This window comes from Hippichthys cyanospilos, chromosome 10, assembly GCF_059441005.1.
Source record: "Hippichthys cyanospilos isolate Australia breed blue-spotted pipefish chromosome 10, RoL_Hcya_1.0, whole genome shotgun sequence".
In the NCBI taxonomy this organism is placed as follows: Eukaryota; Metazoa; Chordata; class Actinopteri; order Syngnathiformes; family Syngnathidae; genus Hippichthys; species Hippichthys cyanospilos.
The window spans coordinates 2,488,009-2,504,196 of record NC_142378.1 but is presented as its reverse complement, the minus strand read 5'-3'; the positions used below and the strand labels follow the sequence as shown (position 1 = coordinate 2,504,196).

The following is a 16,188-nucleotide window of genomic DNA, read 5'->3' as shown; positions in this document are numbered from 1 at the left end:
AAATTGTTGTGTGCTTTTGCCATCTGTTTTTGATTTTCACTTTGGACCTACATTTGTACTGATATCACTGGGCGTATTTTATTCAGCAATAACATCATCTGTTTTATTTCTGGCTTGTCTGATGGAAAATTGTATCACTAATGACAATGTTTGTCCGTACAAAACTTGACAGAAAAACGCACATTTTGCAAAGGAGTCATAACACCATTTACCAATTGGTTGCTTCATTCTCCAATTGAGTTGCTCTTAATTTGAAAAAAAAAAGTTGTTCCTGTCAGAACATTAGATTTGCTGATTTCAGCAGAAACTTAAAATCTCTCGAACCCAAGGTATCCCCCGAAAGACAATTTAAAGTATTCATATTTGATATTAGAATTAATTTAAATAGAAATTTCTACCATATTGAATTTAGTAGTTTAAAAGTAATTACCGCTGTCAACTCCAACTCCAGAAAACTTTTTAAAGCTTAAATTCACTTCATCAGTACACAGTACAGTAAAATGGACCATGAACATGACAGCTTAGTAATTACGTAGAATTTATTGTGCTTCATACAACAACCAATTTGACAGGAAGTATATAGATATTTACAAACAAGTCTCGCCTCAATCTGTACAGTCACGTGACTTGTGGTGCTCATTGTTGGACAGAGGTCCTTCCATCAGCACTGCTCAAAGCCCGCCATCAATGAAAGGGTGAGCGACTCCACTGTGAAAAACCCAAACAACAGCAACTTCACGTCTGTGCATTAAAAAATTAAAATTGCCCCAATGTTACACTTACAATGAGGGAAGGATCCACGACACACTGCCTTGTTGAGGATGGTCACCAGGAACATGTGACAATTTTTGAAATCGGACTCCATTTTGGCAATAGACTCAATCCTATTGAATAATAGATACATAAATAATATTGACAAAGGTCTGAGGTTACATCTTTCAAAACACGGTCTTACTTCCAGGCTCCAAAGCCGACTTGCCATCGGTCTGAGAAGATGAGGACCAGGTTGAGAACCTTCATGATGGCTTCCTTGACAAAACAGACCTGATAGGGAAGGAGGAAGGAAGGAAGGAAGGAAGGAAGGAAGGAAGGAAGGAAGGAAGGAAGGAAGGAAGGAAGGAAATGATGAAGGAAAGAAGAAGGAAGGAAGGTGGAAGTTAGGAGTTAGGAAGGACGAAATCAGGAAGTCAGAAAGGAAGGAAAAAATAAAAGGAAGCAAGGATGGAAGAAGGGAAAGGGGACGTTTGGAATGAAGGATGGACGGAAGTAAGGAAGGAAAGAAGGATAAAGGACAGAAGGAGTTGGGAATGGAGTTGAGAAGGAAGGAGTGAAGGAAGGAAAAAAGATGGAATCGAGGAAGAAAATATAGATGAAAGGAACAAATTGTCAGTTTGTGTACTACAGTATTCGGAAAAACCTAAAAACCTGAACCATTCCACCTCCGTTCACGAATTACCTTCTCCCTCAATAGGCAACGGTCATGAATGGTCGCCAAGTATCTGTAATGGATCTTGATGAGCTGGTCCAGGTCCTTAGCTTCCTGCACTTGGTGCTGGAACTCCAATCCGGTGCTGTGCAGAATCTTTCCCGGCGAAAACAAACGTAAAGTAAGAAAGCGCCTTTGGAAAGCAAGCGAGCAAAGGCGTCGGACCGCGAGAGTGAACGGCGTGGCGGTCTCACCCTGGTCATGATGTAATTGTGAAGGCTGTTGACAAAGTGCATGAGTTTGACGCGCAACAAGCACATGCGGTGAATCTGCTGCTTGACGGGCCGCTCTTTCTGCACGGCGTCGTCGGCCGACCCGCCCTCGGCTTTCTTTATGAAATCTGCAAACTCTGATCCATCAACGAAACCTATTAGCGCGCGGAATCCTTATCCCGTTGGGAACGTGACGGGGAGGCCTACCTACCGCTGAACCGAAGCGTGTCCAAGCTGTACTTGGCCCATTTGATCTGAAGCAGCAGCAGAAACACTTGGTTGTAAATCTTTTGGCACTCTGTGCTGATCACGATGTCCACGGGCCACGGAACCTGGGGAGCGGAAAATTGTATTTTTTTTTAGATAGTCGCCTCTTCAATATGCCTGAATGTTGTCATTTGTATTACCGCATCGATTACAATTTGCACCTTCAAATATTGGCATATTTTAATACTCTTCTTATGTAAGGGCGCACCGCATTATAAGGCGCAGAGAATAGAAGCAACAGTAGTGGCTGGAGTTGCGTTATGATTCCGCTAAATGGAGCTGCGCTAAAGGGAATGTTAACAAAACAATCAGATAAGTCAGTCAAAACTTTACAAATTAGAATTGAGGAATAATGATGAAATGTGGAAAGTACTATTTAGAAAAAAGTATACATTAAAAGACTGTTTTGAGCAACACCAAGATGAATCAAGAGTTTAAAGGAATAGAATTACGATATATATTTCGATATTAACTATTATAACTTATTTTTTTATTCAAATTACAAGCAAAAACCTTCAAACATATTGTTTTGTTGATTCCAAATCAGTTTCTGATGGGTTATTTTCTCTTTATAAAATCACGCTCTTTTACAAAAATTCACAATTTTTGTTCCTTGTCCCCATATAAATAGTTCGATGGAGCATTTATGCCAAATCCAAATTTCAAAAAGGGTGTTAGCACAATTTTAATGTAAAAAATACATTTATAACAAATGCAGAGGGTATAAATTAAAGAATTTACATGTTGATTAAAATATTTCATTTTTTCATCCCCCAAAAATGAAAAGTCGCGGTTAATGCACTGAAAATATTTTGCTCATTACAAAATTATCTTGTGGGTCAGATTACACATGTTTGCGAGCCAGAACCGGCCCACGGTCCATATGTTTGACACCGCTGAATTAAAGCAATTGTTCATTCATTGACAACCAGCCATTTTTAGGCCCTCTTTTAGACATTATTAAAAACCAACCTTGTAACTGAGAGTCAGCACTTCAAGATTATTGACAGGGTGTTTCTTCCGGCCGGGATCAATTGTCTCCAAAAAGATTGACAATCTTACAAAAAGCAAGAAAGAGAAACATTATTTCCAAAGAATATTTAAAAAAGAAAAAGAAAAAAAAAAAACGGCACACCTACAGTACCTGCTACTATCCTCCGGGCGGCGCTGTCTCACAGCTTCCTGTAGCTGGCCGTTGAGGAAGGACGGCTGCTGCCAGCTCTCCTTGTCCCTCACTTTGTCAAAGATGGCCGTGTAGAAGTCGTACATGGTGTCGCCGGCCTCTAACAGGAAGTAGTTCCTCATGGCCTGAAGATACTCCAGCAGTCTGGAGAACAAGGTGCGAAGGAGTAGTAGAAGAAGAACAATCTTGTGGCTGACGCCGGGCGCCGTTTCCGGTCGACTTACTTGTAGTCTTTTTTCAGGGTCTTCATTAGGTTGCCGCAGCACTCGACGTAGCGCCGCTGGATGTGCGGGTAGAGGCAGGAGCGCAGCGTGAGCTCGAACGTCTGGCAGGTGACCGACTGCGAGGAGCGGTCCACGGTGAAGTCGTCCCGGGAGAAGCACTCGTGGAAGTCGCTCTGCTCCAAATATAGCCTGACGCAAAAAAAACAAGCGCACGTCTTCGGAGAATTGAATCCTCATGAGGAGTTCCTAACAAGGTGAACACCTGTGTTGTGTTTTTAGCCAGCCTGTCTCTAGCTAATCTTTTGAAAAAGGAATATCCAATTGATTATTACATCGAATAATCCCCCACACCCACAATTCAGATTTTTATATTATTTACTATATTTTTATATATACGCTGATCAAGTGGATAAAACTACCCATGGATTTTACTAGCCCAGTAAAGACTAGTATCATCTGCAAATGAAACATTTTTAGAATTCTAGAAACACGACAAATATCAATAATACGTAATGTGAATAATTTGAGGCTTGTTACAGACCAATGAACAAACATGAGAACACTTGTAAAGAGAGTTGAGATTCATACTGGAGCTCACCTAGCGAAGTTGATGGCCAGCAGCGGGTCATGGAGCGCTTCGATCTGGAGATGTTGCGCGATGACCGACTGCATCCGGATCAGGCTCTTTTTGGAGGCCCGTTGCTCGGTCACGGCGCCAGACGGAGACGCGTCTTGGCTGCGGAGACGTGACTGCACCGACTCCAGGAAAAGCGTGTATAGACTCTTGCGCTCGGCATCTGTGATTCGGAACATATTTTTATCAGCTTGAATAGCAAAGGTTTTTTTTAAAAAAAAGTAAAAAAATAACTGATTTGATCAAAAAATGGTGGCTTGAAACCAAAATGGCTGACTTCCTGTTCAAATTTGGCCATGGGTCCATGAAACCTTTTCAAAAACAAACCTCTGGAAGACTGCTGAGCACCATCTTTGCAGTCCAAGTTCTTGAGGAGCTGCATGGACTTTCCAGCCATGATGATCTGTTTGAGGACGGGTTTGAGGAAGGACACCATTGTTAGCTGCCGGTTTCCCCCGCAGCCGTCCCCTCCGGAGCTGCCGCTGGCCGCGTCGCTCATTTCGCTGTCGACCATCTCGGAGATGCTGTACAGTGTGTAGGTGGCGTGCCAGAAGTCTCTGTGATTCACCGCCACGTCCTTGTTCCGCTGGATGATGAACTCTTTGGCGGGGTCGAACAGGTGTCCGTGGACGATCCATTCGTCAACTATCTCCAAATATGGTCGTACGGTCTCGGTCCAAAGGGTAAAAAGTAAGGCCACCTAATGACGAAAAGTGGCGAAATTGACTATACCAAACTTTTTGTAATTTGATACACCTTCCATAGATTGATAGGTTAGGTATATAGATGGATGGATGGATGGATGGATGGATGGATGGATAGATGGATGGATGGATGGAAAAAGTACAGAGCTCAATAAATAGCTAGCAAGAACAGTATCTGCGACACAGCTACACATCCATCCATCCAAGCTTACATCCATTCATCCAGCTTGCTAGCTAGCTAGATAGTAGCTAGCTCAATCTGCGTAGCTGTGACACAGCTAGCTACACATCCATCCATCCAAAATTCCATCCATCCAGCATCCATCCATCCAAGCTTCCACTCATCCATCCAGCTTGCTAGCTAACTAGATAGTAGCTAGCTCAATCTGCGTAGCTGTGACACAGCTAGCTACACATCCATCCATCCAAACTTCCATCCATCCATCATCCATCCATCCAAGCTTCCATCCATCCAGCTTGCTTGCTATCTAGATAGACAGTAGCTAGCTCAATAAATAGCTAGCAAGAACGGTATCTGCGTAGCTGTGTGACACACTAGCTAGCTACATCGATACATAGCCAGATAAATAGATGAGTGGATAGCTAGATAAGTAGCTAGCTCAATAAATAGCTATCAAAAACAGTATCTGCCTAGCTAGCTAGACAGACAGAAGCTGTGTCGCCAGACAGACAGATAAATAGTGAGCTCAATAAATAGCTATCAAAAACAGTATCTGCGTAGCTAGCTAGACAGAAAGAAGCTGTGTAGCCAGACAGACAGATAAGTAGTGAGCTCAATAAATAGCTATCTAAAACAATATCTGCGTAGCTACCAAGAGAGAAAGAAGCTGTGTAGCCAGACACACAGATAAGTAGCTAGTTCAATAAATAGCTAGCATAAACAGTATCTGCAAAGCTAGCTAAACACAGAGAGAGAGACAGACAGACAGAGAGATATAGCTAGATAGGATAGCTAGATAGCTAGATAGCTAGATAGCTAGATAGATAGATAGATAGATAGATAGATAGATAGATAGATAGATAGATAGATAGATAGATAGATAGATAGATAGATAGATAGATAGATAGAACCCTCACCGTTTGCTCCGAAGCTTCCCCAACACTGTCGTACTCGATGATGGCCTTGTAGAGTGTGTTGAGCAAGTGGGAGGCCCGCACCACATTGGGGGTTTCGGGGGGCACCTCAGCAATGCCGGTGCGAAAGACCTTGTGAAGCACTTTGATCTGAGCGAGGTGCGGGCTGAGACGCTCCAGCACGACGGACAACGTTACCGTCTCGTCTGTAGAAGGACCGATGTACATGATTTAATCTGACGACGACAGTGTTTGATAGCAGCAACAAAATGCTAATTTATGTTCACCTTTGTGCTAGCATCGAGAGCAGCATATTGTTTGATGAAAACACACAATTTGGGGGAACATTTTGATGGATAATGACGATCAATACCGGATTTATCAACCTTTGCAATTGGCAATTTTGCATTCTACTACATTGTAATATCAATTTCAATTTGATTAATTGATCAGCCCGAATTCATGTTACTTGCCTTTGCACACCAGAACTCTCTCGATGGCCACCAGTTCCTCCTTGAAGCTGGTGAAGTACTTGTTGAGGGCCCACACAAAGGCCTGGTAGGTCCTAAACGGAGGCTCGGAGCCCCTCTTAGCGCCGGCCGGACCCAGCTCAGGACTGTAACCCGTCACCTCATCGATGAACTTCTGCAGGCGGAACACCGCCTGGCCGTACGCGGCCACGTGCTCCAGCACCGACCGCAGACAATTCTGGCACAAATTGGAAAAAACAGTGTCATCAAACAATGACTCCTTGAATTCATGTCCCGACAAAGCTAACACATAAAAAAAAGATTTTAAGGGAGTATAGCAGATGAAAATGTTGATTTTTTTTTTTGCACTTACACCAGTTAGATGAGTGACCACCACATTATTCCTGACTGACACTTTCCCATCCTGATGCTGGAATATGAAATGTTTCTTAACCCCGGAAAGAAGCCTGGAATATCAATAGTTAATAAGTTTTGAAAACATAATGGTAAAATAAAAAACAGGCGGTTGTGAATGTGTTATTTTTGAACCTACAAAGATGCCATCCGAAGTTAAAGATACTAAACTTATTTAGGCATTCTATGCAGTTAAACGCTCATATTTTGTCTGTAAGTATTTTGATAGCAAAATTACTTTTTAAAATGTATTACAAAATGAATTTTGTATCCCTTTAAAAATGTGATCATGCAGCTCACCACAGTGTTTCCCGGATGACTTGGGTCTCGGTAACAAAAGCTTTTTCTTCGGGCAGGTACAGAGGATCCGTGTTGTACAAGTGCTGGTCCCTGTGAATGATTTTTATTCAGTAATTTCAGATTTTTGCCTTGTGCTGACCGATTCTGAAAAATATTTGTGATTTTTTTTTGGTTACTATAAATCGTGATTTAATATAAGACTAATGTCCTCGTCAATTTTTCGCTAAAACAGTAATAAACTGCCATGCAATATACAATATTAAATTTATTACCAGGACCCAAGGGTGAACCCATTTTTATATCAGAGACCCCCTCAATTTGACAATGAAGCAACTGAAGAAAAAAAAAAAAAAAATGAATCTAAAAATCTAAAATGGGGGTACAAGAAGGGAGTACTCAATCATTTTATATAAGACTATCAAACGTGCAAAAATCCTTAAAAAAAATTACTGAAGTAATTAAATGTTTCAAGAATATATAAGGTCATAAAACCAATTTTTTGTTTCGATTAAAAAAAAAAAAAAATTCTCATCCATACAAGAATGGTAGGACCCAACTTGTCACGTGCCACCTCTCGTTACCTGTCAAGTTAATCATTTATTTTTGTGAGCATATCTCTACTATGATCCCAAAACTTTTCTGCGTACAAATATGTATTATTTATCTAATTTTACGTGGAGAAGAATGTGAATTTTACGTCGACGTGAAGATTTTGACAATGTATAAAAATAAAGCCAATTTACTGTCTGAAACGAAGCCTTTGCAATTTGACAACAACATTGTAATACACTACCAAGTGGATTTGAATCGAATCAGTAGAAAACGCCATAAAGTCTCACCAGACATTGAGCAAGTTGGAGTGCAAATGGAGGCTGTGTGCAAACCGAGGAGCATGCTGGACCCAGTAGGGCGTCACCACGTGTTGCTCCAGCCAGGCTCGGGCATCCGGTTCGCCCACTGCGACAAAAACGGGCAAAAACTCTTTTTATCACCAGGAGTAAATTGAGCAATGATTTGGTCTCCGTACAAATTGCACCGCTGTATTGCGATGTTTTTTTCTGACCTGTCCACGGGACCGAAACCTGCTCTTTGTCCTCCTGGGGGGTTTTGTCCAACTGGATACCGGAGTCCTCCCTGCTGATTGGCTGACGGCTGTCCTCGTCCTCGCTCTCCTCCTCTGACCACTCCTACTTGTCCCGCAGGAGATAACAGTTAAAGTAAATGCACAAAATGCTGCAAAAAAAAAAAAAAAATCTCAAATTAATACTCACAGGAGTATCAGGGTATGGCCCAGTGTCTATGTCCTCATCCTCTAGTAGGTATTTCGCCCAGTCGAAGTTGTCCTCTGGTTCTGTAGAAGGGGTGGGGTCACAATTTATTGAAATGAAGCTGAAAATTGCACTCTAAATACTGTATGTGCCTAACTCACTGGCTTCCTTTACTCGAGGTCTCTCTGTATAGTTTGTGTTGGACGGGGAGCCCGATAAGAGGAGGAGCAGCGACAGTATGCTGTAATGTGCGTCGGTCTGCAAAAACACAAGCAATCTTTAAAGGGGAAGTAAATAATATAAATAAAATAAAGTATGGAATATAATATATTATATCAGGCGTCACTAGTCGAGACAGCATTCTTATTAATGATGATTTTGTAGAATATGAATTAAAAAACAAAATCCGCCCTTTTTTTTTTTATCTCTCAGTGGATTTGCCACTTGCGGTCGACTGAAAATGACATCACTGTTGCTCAAAGCTCAGGAGCCAATCAAAAGTCAGCTTGTGAAAGTCACATGAATTAACTCAGCAAACAGGAGAGCCGGGATACATTTAATCTATTTATTCCATTATAAAACAACGCAACTATGATGTAATTTTTGTGAAAGCAAGTAACAAAATGGCCGCCCCATTAATGAAACAAAAACAGGTGGATTATTCTGCTTCATTCATATTTCACAAACGCAATATTAATCAGAATGCTGTGGGTGTACTAGTGGGAGCACATAAAACATATTATTGTATATATGGAATGTACCTTTGTTGCATTGGTGTTAGGTAGGGGTGACTTGAGGAACTCATCAGTCAGCCTCATCCAACTTTCGGCCTTACTCACTTCCGAGTGGACCATGAGCTTCTCGTAGATTCTGCATAGAAACACAACAACACGTTCATTTTTGCATCTAAACTCGTGCAGATCTTCAAAACATGACTCAAAACAAATGACCATAAATACAATTTGTTTTTACATTTAATTCAATAGTCAAATGAATCTTGAAATCCACTAACTTACCCACTGATGCTACGTTTGACTTTGTGGCTGTCCACATCCAAGAAACGGTGGAATCTGAGAATTTAAAAATAAAACACATACATTTAGATAAATATCAAATTTAGCATCACATTTTTATAAGTTATGCGCAAGTTAGAGCACTAATAAACGGATAATGTTGTATCATAATTACTAGAGTACACTGTGTTTATATCCTGAAATAAAGCTTATTCATTTGTGTCCACTATAGCGGACATTAGTTTTTGCTCTGTATTTTATAACTGAAATGAGCTACCTTACTAAGTCCTAGTGTGCTCAGTAGAGGACATTCTGGTCTTTCCTACAATGTTTCATGTGTTTCTGTGGGATATCTTGTTAAGACAAAATGGACACTACAGTGGACACAAACGAATTGACTGGATCTCAGTAGGACAGAGCATCTTTTGAAACATAGTTCCGAATTTGTGTCACATTCATATTGATGTTTACGGAAAATTTCCCTTGACATTAGACTTATTTCTTTTTCCATTACTGTGTATGGTAAATGAAGGGGTGTCAAGAAATGATCCTTGAGGAATCCCACGAACAAGAAGAACGTAGGAGATGGCAACTCCAAGCGTTACGAATCATGTTCTATCATCTGAAGGGGAGGTTGAGCAGGCCGTCTTACTTGAAATTGGACCAAGCGAATTTGAGCGCCAGCTGGAAGTTGTGCTCCTCTTCGTCCTCCAGTCCGCTCACACACCTGACCAGCTCCTTCGTCTCCCTCTCCGTCTCCTTCTCGAAGGTGCTCCAGTGAGCCATAGCTTAGCTCGGCGTCACATGTGGTGAACTGTTCGAACGGGTCACTACACCGAGTGATGCATTAATAAAACCAGCTGTATGTTTTGAATAGCGCCATACATGACTGTAACGGGAACTAGCAACATTTAGCTTCCAGAGAGGATGTGCGCACGCGCGGATTACAAAAAAAAAAAAAAAAAACACGTTACTATTTGCTTTGTTTTCGAAACAAAAATTACATTATTGATTAAACTGAAATCAAATTGAATTAAAATCGAATGTGATGTAACCATGAAAATGAAAATCCAACTCATAAAACAATAAAATGTCACTTGATGCGTCTTCGATATTTTCCCACAATGCATAGCTCTAATTTGCCTAGTGACGACACAAAAAGGAAGTGTATAATTTTACCCGATTTAAAAAAAAAGATTTATTTATTTTTGCCAAAACGCTTCCAATTTCCATTTTAATAAACGAACCTCTTTACTAGTTATTGCCTAACTAGCGACTGTTCGCTTCCGTTTAGATTAAGTTAGAAAGCGGCTTTTCATGCCTTGCTGAATGGTCCGTTTCTGTGATACGTCAGCGTGTCCACCATTTTGAATGTGGCAAAGCTGTCCATATAGATAAAAAGAATCTGACATTTGGTATATCCTAAATTGATCTAATTAGTTCAGCTATTAATTATCGTGTGCAGTGTGATGGGATTTCCATTTGCAGATTTATTCGGTGATGCTCTTAAATAAGGTCAAATACGTTTCCTGCTGTCATAAGCACAAGTTATTGGTATTGAATGATTACAAATCCAAGCAATATGTATTGCATGATATGGAGATTATTACTATGTTTTGCTATGTGACATGTTTTACGCAATTGTGACTACCTTTTCTACAATTCTGACCCCATACTATGCTTTTGGCATGTTATTTGTAATTGCACATCCACGGCACTAGATGGTGCAGTGGCATAGTCATTGTCAAAGTATGTACGGGAATTTAAAATTTTTAAAATTGCTTGTCTATTTTTTCTGTCATATGAATGACTAATGTGATATAGAAAAAAATCAGCACAATGTTTTAGATCTTTTTTCTCCAGGTTAAAATGTTTAAGATATTATATTAGACATTTCAATTGACATTTATTATATATATTTATTTTAAATAATGATCTATATATTTTTTTATTTCAGGAATTTTGATGCACCTTTTTTACCCTTTTTCTGTTTCGCGCTAACCTGTAACTTATATAACCCCTGTAAAAAGTAAACGTTTTTTGAAAGTTGATTTATATTGGTATCTCTCTTGTTGATGTTAAAAGGATGGCTTGTTGGGTATACTTATACATTTTGTAAGATAATGATTTTAGTTTAGCTGTGTTGGGGACTTAAACGTTTTCTCTTTCCTAAGGCCAGGCATTGAAAAAAAAATGGAACGAACCGGTATTTTGAATGGAGACGTGCTTTGTCATTTTTAATGTTCAATAAAGTGTTATATTTTTGACGCTGTCGTGGTATTCTTTTATAACCTAACAAAATAGTTGAACAACAAAAATCAAGGGTTTAAGTCTACGTGGGCGTGGTCAAACGTTCAATTTGGCCCCACCCACGCGTTGAGCCACACCTCCTACCGCGCTCTGCAGCGACACAGAATAGACCCCGCCTTCATTCAACATCTTTTAGCAAAAACTAGCCCCGCCTCCCGTCACATCCCCCGAAGCCGAGCGTGCCACACAAGTCGCGTCGTCCGCGGCCGCGCAACTCTTGCGGATCTCCGGTCATCCGCCGCCGCGATGAAGAGGAGACTCCAGAAGAAATACTTGATTCTGATCCTGGCATACACGGGTTTGCTCCTGTTCATCCCTTATGTGTTCGACTTCGGGGAGCGTTCGGTGCAGCGCGCCAAGCACGGGCTCCTGCAGCAACAGCAGTCGCGGTGCTCGGACCTGAAGAACGCCGTGGCTCTGCTGTGGGAGCACGGCTACAAAGTGGACGGCGCCAACGGCACCGAACCGGAGCCGGCGACCCTCGGCGCGCCTCGCACGCACATCTACCTCCACGCCACCTGGAGGACCGGCTCGTCGTTCCTGGGCGAGCTGTTCAACCAGCATCCGGACGTGTTCTACCTGTACGAGCCCATGTGGCACATCTGGCAGGCCCTGTACCCCGGCGACGCGGGCAGCCTGCAGGGCGCCGTGCGCGACATGCTGAGCGCGCTCTTCCGCTGCGACTTCTCCGTGCTCAAGCTGTACGCCGGCTCGCAGAACCTCACCACCGCATTCATCTTCGGCTGGAAGATGAACAAGGTGGTGTGCTCCGAACCGCTGTGCGACGCCCACCAGCGGAACCGCATCGGCCTGGTGCAGGAGGAGCGATGCGCCAAGTGCCCCAAGCGGGACATCCGAGAGCTGGAGCGCGAGTGCAAGAAGTACCCGGTGGTGGTCATCAAAGGAGTCCGCGTTCTGGACCTCAGCACCCTGGTGCCCCTCATGAAAGATCCGGCCGTCAACTTGCACATCGTGCAGCTCTTCCGAGACCCCAGAGCCGTGCACAATTCGCGCCTCAAGTCCAAGCAGGCCCTGGTCAAGGAGAGCATCCAGGTCTTTCTTTTTTTCCTTACTTGTTTGTTGGGTGGCTTTTTACGGCGCGATGAATTATTTTTTAAACTTGCGCGAGTGTTAAAAGCGTTATATTTTAAAAGTCACGACAATGTAAGCGTTAGAAAAAGTGAACTCAAAATTTCGAGAAAAACGTATGTTTATGTTTTCATTGGGCTTATATCTCCATGAAAATTGAGATATTGATATATTATAGCTCTACACTTAATTACGTTTGATCTTACAATCAAAAGCATTTCACCTCAAAGGGAAAGCATTGAAAGAAGACACTAGGGAGCTGAAATTTCACCCACATGTTGACAACATGTCAAATATCAACATGGCATGACCAAATAGTTATCACACTACCAGGACTGTGACTATTGGCTAACATACTGTAAAAATGATATTGAAGACCATAAAATGGTCAAAATACTACACGAGTTAAAATGATATATACCGATAGATAGATCGATAAATACCTGGGTGAAAAGTTGCAGCCATAGCTAGCTAGCGATCTAACTTTATATATATATATATATATATATATATATATATATATATATATATATATATAGATACTGTTGCTAGTTAGCTAATAAGAAAGATTTGATACTCTCGCTGGCTAGCTAACAAGAAAGATTGATACGCTAGCTAACACGAAGGATTGATCCATTAGCTAGCTAGGAACACTGTAGCAAGATAGATACCTAGATACCTCTTGTCGACGCGTTGAAAATAGCGTACATGTCACGGCCGCAGGTCCTGCGCAGCAAGAAGCACAACGACAAGTACAAGCGGCTGCTGGTGCCCAACAACCGTCTGAACCGGGCCGAGAGTTACGTGTCCAGCGCCATGGAGCTGATCTGCGACAACTGGCTTGGCGACATGATGCTGGTAACCAACGCGCCGCCCTGGGTGCGCCGCAGCTACCACCGAGTCCGCTACGAGGACCTGGTCCTCTACCCGGCCCAGGAGCTGCAGAAGCTCTACCGTTTCTCCAACCTGTCCACGTCGCCGGCGCTGGAGAGCTTCGCCCTCAACATGACCCACGGACGCGGATACTCGTCGGACCGACCCTTCCTCATTTCGTCGCGGGATGCCAAGGAGGCCATCTACGCCTGGAGGGAGAGGCTGAGCGTGGAGCAGATCAACCAGGTGGAGGCTTACTGCAGCGAGGTCATGAGGCAGCTCGGGTACCCCAAGCACAACGCTGACAAGACGACATGAGATGACGGCCAACGGGTGGGACAACTTTTTCGCTAAGAGAAAAATCAACTGAAATTTCTTAAAAAGTATTAAGATTTTTTTCATATAACACTAAGACACATTTAATATAGGTTTTCCGTGGGGAAACAAGCAAAAAAATACAAGGAAAAAAATACAGTGGACCCCCAGGTCACGGCGTCCCTGGCTGACGTTTTTTTCACGTTACAAAGTGGAATACTACGTTTTTTCCGTCCCCTCTTTATGGCATTTTCCCCGCTTTACAGCATCAATAACTGTCATGGCCTGAGGGGTTGGCTGTATTTATGTTGTTTTGCCTCCCTCTTCAGGCGTTTTTCAGTAATGCTCTTATTTTCTGTTTGCGTCAAACTGCCTGCGCTGCAACGCGTCACAAAAATGCTGCCCTGCTATTGGTCGGCGTCACGGAGTCACTAAGATGCCGATATGCTAAAGACTTGATTATATATAAGTATCACTTATTATACTATTTTGTTCCCAATTTTTCATGTGTACATAACATTTAGATGTTTTTACCTGGGATTTTGCGCAAATTAGCTAATTAGCATATGTTTCCGCCATACGATGATTTCGCTTTATGATCCCAACTCCGAAACGGATTAATTTGGTACTGAGGGGGTCCACTATACTGAAAAAACTCAATATGAAAACATTTCGATTTTTTTTTTCTTTATAACCAGTAAATGCTCAAATATGTACTCCTGTGAGTGCAATATGAAATTTATATTTAGGTTATCATCACTGGTATTTATTTGTTTTTACAAAAATTCTTCATAAAATGTTGATAAAGAGAAGAAGACACTTTGTGCTGATGAAACTAAATGGGAGGAACGCGGAAAAACTGGAAAAAAAAAACATTAACATTCCAAAATATGCAAAATAGTGGTAATTTAATTTGAATGCTCAAATATTTATTCCTGTGGGTGTGATATTTAATTTGTATTGTGGTATCATTACAGTATGTTTTTAAATTGTATTTTTCTTTACAAACCCAAAATGTCTTCCTAAATTGCAGAGAAACAATAATGCAATTATATTGATAAAACTATGATAGAAACTAAGAAAAAAATCCAGGGAAAAAATGTGAAAATTTCAAAGTACGAAAAATATTGAGATTTTATGCTCAAATATGCACTCCTATGGGTGCAATATGAAATTTGTTTTGCTGTCCAGTCACTTATTTCCAAGAGTTCACCAATAATTGTAGTTTATCCAAAATTTGTTGAAACCTATATTTAAAAAGTTTGATTACAAACCAAAAAGTCTCAATTAAATGCTGATAAACAGAAAACACATTTATACTGATAAAACTAAAAGAAGAAACACGGAAAAAATGATGGGAAAAATGTGCAAATTTCAAAATATGAAAAAAAATTCGATACTTTTAAGTCTCAAAAATACACACTTGTGTGTGCTGAAATGCAAATATGGAATTTGTAGTATCTGTCCGGCTATACATTTCATATAGCACATGTTTGTAAATTAATTTCAGCTTAAAAAGAAGAAGAATTTTGTAAGACCTTGGCTTGAAAATTTGAGCGTAAAATTACTGTACATGAATCAAATCCAGCCGAGGGGTTTTCTCTGGTGGCTGTTCTGCCTCCGATAAAGGTCTCATTGTTGCGTGGCTGGCACGGGCAGCGGGGGGGTCGGCGCCGCGGCCGGCCGAGGGTGTCGACCCGGCACTCGCGCCCGCGTTCAGGAGGAGTCATTGTCCGTGGCTGGCGGTGACAGGCTATAGGCCTCATGGGGTTAGCAGTATGTCACCGCATGTTTTGGCTTTTTATTTATGCACAGGATTAGCGTTTTTTTTTTGTTTTTTTTTTTTGAGGGGGGGTAACTGTTTCTGATTGGTTGTTTTTCCTCGGGCGTTGTGGTTTCTTGAAATCCAAATTTTAGCAGTCAAAAGCGGGCATATTTTCATTTTCTTTCATAATTAATATAAAATATTGAGATTACTTGACATGTTAAATGATGAAAAATGTGATTCACTTTTATTTCATGGACCTAGTGGTCTTTTCGGATAACATTTGGCACTGAAAGAGTTAATATTGTACTCAAACATTTTTGGAATCCATTTAGCTACCGCTGCAGTTATCGGGTAACTGGGTAACTGTTTGGGTAACTGTTTCTGATTGGTTGTTTTTCCTCGGGCGTTGTGGTTTCTTGAAATCCAAATTTTAGCAGTCAAAAGCGGGCATATTTTCATTTTCTTTCATAATGAATATAAAATATTGAGTTTACTTGACATGTTAAATTATTAAAAAATGTGATTCACTTTTATTTCATGGACCTAGTGGTCTTTTCAGATAA

At 41.3% G+C, this 16,188-nt stretch overlaps 2 protein-coding genes and 1 long non-coding RNA gene across 4 annotated transcripts in view; 2 read left to right on the top strand and 1 right to left on the bottom strand.

Moving 5' to 3' along the window:
* Positions 1 to 521: 521 nt before the first annotated feature.
* tubgcp5 (tubulin gamma complex component 5) lies at positions 522 to 10,236 on the bottom strand. The gene is made up of 22 exons (XM_088426593.1): positions 9,923 to 10,236; positions 9,274 to 9,327; positions 9,019 to 9,127; positions 8,419 to 8,515; positions 8,261 to 8,340; positions 8,053 to 8,176; positions 7,829 to 7,946; positions 6,990 to 7,079; positions 6,649 to 6,742; positions 6,279 to 6,513; positions 5,809 to 6,011; positions 4,334 to 4,706; positions 3,971 to 4,169; positions 3,373 to 3,561; positions 3,110 to 3,292; positions 2,938 to 3,022; positions 1,910 to 2,030; positions 1,681 to 1,835; positions 1,457 to 1,582; positions 956 to 1,044; positions 784 to 884; positions 522 to 708 (listed from the first exon to the last, which is right to left on the bottom strand). The coding sequence occupies exons 1-22, from the start codon at positions 10,054 to 10,056 to the stop codon at positions 662 to 664; spliced, it is 3,006 nt and encodes a 1,001-aa protein (XP_088282719.1). The 5' UTR covers positions 10,057 to 10,236; the 3' UTR covers positions 522 to 661.
* LOC148416591 (uncharacterized) lies at positions 3,028 to 4,214 on the top strand. Its single transcript, XR_015867064.1, has 2 exons — positions 3,028 to 3,304; positions 3,390 to 4,214. It is a non-coding gene; the product is annotated as an uncharacterized LOC148416591 (long non-coding RNA).
* Positions 10,237 to 11,757: 1,521 nt separating the features above from the next.
* Positions 11,758 to 16,188, top strand: part of chst7 (carbohydrate (N-acetylglucosamine 6-O) sulfotransferase 7) — a 6,194-nt gene continuing 1,763 nt past the window's right edge. The window contains exons 1-2 of one of the 2 annotated variants that reach the window (XR_015866926.1): positions 11,758 to 12,633; positions 13,393 to 13,925. Coding sequence is in view for 1 of the 2 variants with exons in the window: in XM_088425058.1 (XP_088281184.1) it covers positions 11,827 to 12,633; positions 13,393 to 13,860 (1,275 nt within the window). In the remaining variant the exon portion in view is untranslated. The remainder of the gene's footprint in view (positions 12,634 to 13,392; positions 13,926 to 16,188) is intronic. The other variant, XM_088425058.1, reaches the window with a different exon arrangement.

Bases quoted from the DNA above. Each gene is read 5' to 3' on its own strand.
- tubgcp5 (XM_088426593.1), bottom strand. From the start codon at position 10,056: ATGGCTCACTGGAGCACCTTCGAGAAGGAGACGGAGAGGGAGACGAAG. The intron at 8,341-8,418 runs GTGAGTTAGGCA...CCCCTTCTACAG, and splicing joins ACCTCGAGTAAAGGAAGCCA to AACCAGAGGACAACTTCGAC. The intron at 1,045-1,456 runs GTAATTCGTGAA...CTTCCCTATCAG, and splicing joins GTTGCCTATTGAGGGAGAAG to GTCTGTTTTGTCAAGGAAGC.